General features: G+C 43.2%; 1 protein-coding gene across 3 annotated transcripts in view; it reads left to right on the top strand.

The window, feature by feature from the left end:
• Positions 1–327: 327 nt before the first annotated feature.
• The window catches only part of TRIT1 (tRNA isopentenyltransferase 1), a 43,913-nt gene continuing 37,391 nt past the window's right edge, over positions 328–6,849 (top strand). The window contains exon 1 of one of the 3 annotated variants that reach the window (XM_036350146.1): positions 328–518. In XM_036350146.1, coding sequence (XP_036206039.1) covers positions 345–518 — 174 coding nt within the window. In that variant the 5' untranslated portion in view covers positions 328–344. The remainder of the gene's footprint in view (positions 519–6,849) is intronic. The other 2 variants (XM_036350145.1, XM_036350148.1) reach the window with 2 other exon arrangements.

Raw genomic sequence — 6,849 nt, 5'->3', positions numbered from 1 at the left:
TTTGCTTTGATGGAACCAGCAGCCTGGAGTGGAAAGTCAGACAACAGACAAGAGGTCAATTTATAATTTTATATTGTAATCAGTGCTATGAAGAACTGGGTGCTGGAAAAGAATGATGGGGATAACTCTATTTTAGATAGGACTGCCAGCCCCTATGTAGGAGAGTTGGTAGTTGGAGCTGTGACACCACTTAGTTGGCGGCGTTCACGTCGGGAGCCTGGGGACCTTGACACCGCAGCTCCCTCCTCCCGGCTCCCCCTCCCTGCTGAGCCCCAGGCTGGCACAAGCGCACTGACGGTTGCCATGGGGACAGCTGCTCCCGCGCAAGCGCAGATGTCTTCAAGATGGCGGCGGCGGTGGCTGCACGCGCCGTGTCTGTGGGCCCCGGGCTCCGGGGCGTGCAGCGGACACTGCCGCTTGTAGTGATTCTCGGGGCCACGGGCACCGGCAAGTCCACCCTGGCGTTGCAGCTCGGCCAGCGGCTGGGCGGCGAGGTCGTCAGCGCCGACTCCATGCAGGTATGACGGTGCGGCCGGCCCCGGCCCGTGGAACCCGGAGGCCGCGCGCGTGCAGGCCTCGGGCCAGGGGGATGCCCCGGAGCGCGGGAGAGTGAGTGAACCCCGAGGCCTGCGGGGCGGAGGGGGTAGGGGAAGGGAGCCCATCATTACTCGCCGCCCACCGCCTGTCAGACACAGTTGCAGGCGTTTCACTTTCATCTCATTTGCTTCTCACGACGTTACTGTTCGGTCGGCACTATTATCTCCATTTATAGACGAGGGAACTCACCGAAGGAGGTGCCATACACTTTCTCCGTGCCCCGTAGCCGGTAGGTAGAGGAGATAGTACTTGAACCTACAAGGCTGACATATACGTGTCCGATAATTAGCTTTTGAATGAAAGTTATTCTAGAGCTTTTGCTCTTTAGAGTGCCCAGCGACACCAGGATGCGTCGGTTGCCATCCGTGAGTTTCTGCCGAGGGAACGGAACACATTGGATCGGGAGGAGACCTGGAGTCCAGCCCCTGATCGGCCACCGGCCTCGTGACCTTCATAATGTAGTTTTTTGGGGGACGTTATGTATCTGTAAAGTGGAGAAAACACTACCTACCTCACAGGGCTGTCGTGATTAATAACTGGGGTTAAAATAGAGTTAGAATGAAGAGCAGGGTGGCCTTTTCTGAAGAAGACCAGGCACTTGGTAAATGCTTGTTTAAAAAAGCTGAAATTTAAAAAGTATACATATTTTAGCCGAGACCGGTTTGGCTCAGTGGATAGAGCGTCGGCCTGCGGACTGAAAGGTCCCGGGTTCGATTCCGGTCAGGGGCGTGTACCTGGGTTGCGGGCACATCCCCAGTAGGAGGTGTGCAGGAGGCAGCTGATCGATGTTTCTAACTATCTCTCTCCCTTCCTCTCTGTAAAAAATCAATAAAATATATTTAAAAAAATTAAAAGTATACATATTTTTATTGATTTCAGGGAGGAAGAGAGAGGGAGAGACTGATAGAAACAGCGATGATGAGAGAATCATTGATCAGCTGCCTCCCAAATGACCCACACAGGGGAATCGATGGGTGACCTCCTGGCTCACAGGTCGCTGCGCAGCCACTGAGCCGGCTGGCCGGGCAGGAGCTGAACTTTCCAAGCTACTGGCAGCGGGGGAGCAGGAGGCTTTGTCCTCTTCCTTGAGCCAGAGGGAGGCCCAGAAGGAATGCAGCACACATGGCACCTGAGAGCATTTGTGTTCGGATTGAGAGAGGGTGACTTTTGGGGTAAATCTCTGCTGGAAGAATTACAGGTGCTATTTGTTGAAGAGAACTTACAAATAGACGTTTTTATGGAGTAAATGAGATGCTTGATGTGAAATTCCACCTAGGTTCGGGGCCTGGAGGGGCAGCGCTCCCCACTCTACCTTATAAACCTCTGGGCAAGGTTTCTGCCCTCATTAGTTCATTTGGGGTGATACAACCATCAACACACACGAGATGATTAGGATAATTCAGCAAATATTGTTTGTGATCTCTACTTTTGTGCCAATTTCTAGAGATAGACTTTAGGGCTGAGACTTAAATTTCAGCCCTATCTTTTCTAAGTATGCAACTTCAGCCCAACCTCTTCGTACTGTTGTTTTTTCTTCTGTAAAATAGGCAGAATAATAACAACAACACAACATTATTGTACTGATTAAAGGAGATAAAGTATGTAAAGCACTTAATACAACATATGGCACATAGTAAGTGGTAAAAATATAGTAGGTACTATTCTTTTTTTTAAAAAATATATATTTTAATTGATTTCAGAAAGGAAGGGAGAGGGAGAGAAGTAGAAACATCAATAATGAGAGCATGATTGATCGGCTGCCTCCTGCACACCCCACACTGGGGATCAAGCCCGCACCTGGGCATGTGCCCTTGATCAGAATTGAACCCGGGACCCTTCAGTCCACAGGCGGACACTCTATCCACTGAGCCAAACCAGCTAGGACTGGTAGGTACTATTCTGAAATGTCCTTTTGGAGAGACAAAACCATAATCCCTGTCCTCAAGAAGTTTTATTTCAGCTAAACATGAAACAAAATAGAGTTAATAAGTGTTTGAACTGAGATATTAATGATGCTTTGTAAGGTGGACAGGTAGGGAGAAGAGAGGCTACAAGTGTTAGATTTTATTATAAATTAAATTAAATAATTCCTGAGATGGGAGAAATCAGTGAAGGATGGCATAGTCATGGACATCTCTCTGAAAAGGGACTTGAAAGGTAGTGAAGTTGGGATAGAGAGATAAGAAAGAAGAAAATATTTGTTGACTTGTTTTGTTAAAATGGTGCATCTTGGCCGGAACCGGTTTGGCTCAGTGGATAGAGCGTCGGCCTGTGGACTGAAGGGTCCCAGGTTCGATTCCAGTCAAGGGCATGTACCTGGGTTGCGGGCACATCCCCAGTGGGAGATGTGCAGGAGGCAGCTGGTCGATGTTTCTCTCTCATCGATGTTTCTAACTCTCTATCTCTCTCCCTTCCTCTCTGTAAAAAATCAATAAAATATATTAAAAAAAAAATGGTGCATCTTGGTCCATGCAGATTTTTCCTGTGGTTATAAGTAATTAGAATATGAGAATCAAACTTCTTCGAGATGCCATGAGGATTAATTAATATATGAAAAATACTTTAATGATTATTGAGCTTTCTGAATTGGGTATAGGTTGTATTTAATTTTGATTATATCTTGGATATTCATAACATTTCCTCTTGGTCCCATTGAAAAACTTTGACCTTTGATTTTACTTTTCAGTCTAAATAATAAAATAAAGTATCTCTGCCCCATTCACTGTGAATATTCAGTTCTTCATTTCTATATCTGCTTACCATGCCCCCCTGTTAGGGTAGTGCTGCTTTGCTTGTTTTTTTAGCTAATGGAAGGAAGTGATGCTTTTCAGTGACTTGAGGTTGAGTCAGAAAATTTTTTGTAAGCATATGAACAAAGTGACATTCTTTTTTTAAATTTCTTTTTATTTATTAATCCTATCCTGAGGATACTTTTCCAGTGATTCTTAGAAAGAGTGGAAGATACGGGGAGAGACAGTGAGAGAGAAACATCAGCGTGAGAAAGACATATCCATTGGTTGCCTCCCAGTTATTCTAGAGCTTTTGCTATTTAGAGTGCCCAGCGACACTCTAACTAGTGTCCAGCCATATCCACATGGTGCTGGACACACTCATGAAGTGCAACTTTAGCTGTGCCCTTGACCGGAATCGAACCGGAGACCCTTTAGTCCTTGGGCCAGCACTCTATCTACTGAGTCAAACCAGCTAGGGCACAAAGTGATATTCTTTTTTCTTTTAATATATTTCATTGATTTTTTACAGAGAGGAAGGGAGAGGAATAGAGAGTTAGAAAAATCGATCAGCTGCCTCCTATGCACCCCCTACTGGGGATGTGCCCACAACCAAGGTATATGCCCTTGACTGGAATTGAACCTGGGACCCTTCAGTCCGAAGCTGACACTCTATCCACTGAGCCAAACCGGCGAGGGCTAAAAAAATTGTTTTAAAATTATTTTTTATTGATTTTTTTTTTTTTTTTTAGAGGGAGAGGAAGGGAGAAGGAGAGAGAGAGAGAGAGAGAGAGAGAAACATTGATGTGAGAGCTAAACATCAGTTGGATGCTTCCTGCACACCCCGGAATCGAACTGGCAACTGTTTGGTACACAGGATGACGCCCAGTCAGCCAGGCCATACTGGCTAGGGTCCAAGTTTATCTTTTTAAAAACCAACATTTGCATTTTAATAATTTTTTGGAATCCTGTCCAGAATTTTGTATTTCAGAAGTGTACTAGTCAGACCGTACGTAGTGAAGGCCTGGGGACAGGCTAGAAAGGATCAATGGGGAAGAAAGGGGGACATATAGAATACTTTCAACAATAAAACTTAATTTAAAAAAGTCATTTAACAGTTTAAAAAAAAGTGTACTAGTAACTCAAAAAGGACTGTAAAATACTGCCTTAAATCTTAAATTGTCTTGTACCTCATACTTGGGGTGTCATCCCTTTGTCCTGCCTTAATTGTAGGGTCACCCCAAGGCAACCCTTACCAGGGCAGTTACCATCCAGGGAAAGTGCTTGTTTTTGGTAAACATTGAATTAAGTAAGTGCTTTAAATATTGAGGTAGTTTCTTTGAGGTAGAACTACAATGGGGTGTTAAGGATAGCATGTCTAGGGTGATAATACTGTAATGGAGCCTGATGTGTAATGACTTGCTTCTGTAGCTAGCCATGTAGCATCTGGAGGTCCTCCTTGGCCTCTTGCCTCCCATTCTCATGTGTGTTACTTGTTGAGTGGGAAGTCAGAACTACTCTCCTGCTAAATCCACTTTCTGTGGATTCTGCATGATAGATCTGACAAAAGTGAGAAATGACATTTGTGCTTAATTTTCTGAGTTTTCCAAACCCCAGTTTCACAAATTATAGAAACATAAATATTCTCAGTCAGCAGTAAGAGTCTAAATTCAGGGAGGGGAAGATAATACAATCCCTGTTTTCCAGGATGGAAAAACTGAAGTACAGAAAGATTAAAGAGCAGACTAGAGATCATACTGCAAGACACTCGCACACCTGGGAATTGGATCTGGGCTTCCTAACTCCTGTAGTGTCTCATATATTGCAGGAAGGTGATACTGAAGGTCTTCTTTTCAGTCTGTCTTTTCTTGGCATGTAAATTCAAGGTACAATGCATTGCCTTCAGTGACTGGATGAAACATTGTACTGAGAAACTTGAAGGCACTTGCCAAAAGATGTACAATGACTGTCTGGAAATACAGACCACTAACTGTATGCCAAGAGAAAATAAACAGTGTTCTATTTGGGTTTATAGAGAGGAAGTATCTCTAATGCCTTAGTCCTTCAGGTCCTGTGGAGAAGTAGTAGTCATACATAGGAGCATAGTTCCCTTTGTGTTTGTCTAAACCTACAAGAGGAGAAGCAAATGATTTTTGGCAGTCTGACTAGTAAGCAGGCTATGTGCCATTTAATAGATGTGGAGTTCTACGTTCTTTTTGTCTGCTTTGGGACATAATTTAGGAGCAGTGTTTTGCTTTTTTTTTTTTTAAACTAAAGGCCTACTGTCTGATAGTGCTCAAGGGAGGTCTGGGATGCATCGGGGAGGGATATGAAGGAGAGATGGGATAGTGGATCACAGTGGATTATTACTAGGATATGAAATAAAAGTCATGAAAACGTGGTAACCAAAAGAGATGGGGGCTATCTGGAGGCAATCTTTTTTTTTTTTTTTTTTTTTTTTACTGTTTATCAGATTATTTATTCACTTGATTTTTAGATTCACTTGTTGATAGATGTGTATTTGTTGTTCATAATTTCTATCTTTACCTTTTTCTTCTTCTTCCTCTTCTTAAAGGTTACCTTTCAGCATTTCATATAATACTGGTTTGGTGGTGATGAACTCCTTTAGCTTTTTCTTATCTGTGAAGCTCTTTATCTGGCCTTCACTTCTGAATGATAGCTTTGCTGGATAAAGTAGTCTTGGTTGTAGGTTCTTGGCATTCATCACTTTGAATATTTCTTGCCACTCCCTTCTGGCCTGCAAAGTTTCTGTTGAGAAATCAGCTGACAGTCTTATGGGTACTCCCTTGTAGGTAACTGATTTTCTTTCTCTTGCTGCTTTTAGGATTCTTTGTCTTTTGCTCTTGGCATTTTAATTATGATGTGACTTGGTGTGGTCCTCTTTGGATTCCTTTTGTTTGGGGTTCTCTGCACTTCCTGGACCTGTAAGTCTATTTCTTTCACCAGGTAGGGGAAGTTTTCTGTCATTATTTCTTCAAAGAGTTTTTCAATATCTTGCTTTCTCTCTTCTTCTGGCACCCCTATAATTCGGATGTTGGTACGCTTGAAGCTGTCCCAGAGGCTCCTTACACTATCTTCATATTTTTGGATTCTTTTTTCATTTTGCTTTTCCGGTTGGGTGTTTTTTTCTTCTTCGTATTTCAAATCTTTGACTTGATTCTTGCGATCCTCTGGTCTGCTGTTGGGAGTCTGTATAATATTCTTTATTTCAGTCAGTGTATGCTTAATTTCTAATTGGTCCTTTATCACAACATCGAGGGTCTCATTAGATTTCTTGAGGATCTCACTACATTTATCAGCAGTCTCACCAGTCTTCTTGAAGATCTCACTACATTTATCGGCGGTCTCACCAGTCTTTTCGAGGGCCTTATTAAATTTATTGGCGGCTTCTAGACAGTTCTTTAAAGACCTTAAAAGTGTGGTTTTGAACTCTATATCCAGCAGTTTGCTTTCTTCCATTCTGTCGTTTGTGTCCTGTTTCTTTGTCTCGGCATTTTTTTTT

The sequence above is a fragment of the Myotis myotis genome, unplaced genomic scaffold, assembly GCF_014108235.1.
Source record: "Myotis myotis isolate mMyoMyo1 unplaced genomic scaffold, mMyoMyo1.p scaffold_m19_p_2, whole genome shotgun sequence".
In the NCBI taxonomy this organism is placed as follows: Eukaryota; Metazoa; Chordata; class Mammalia; order Chiroptera; family Vespertilionidae; genus Myotis; species Myotis myotis.
Note: the sequence above shows the minus strand (reverse complement) of the source record. Positions and strands in the feature narration are given on the sequence as shown.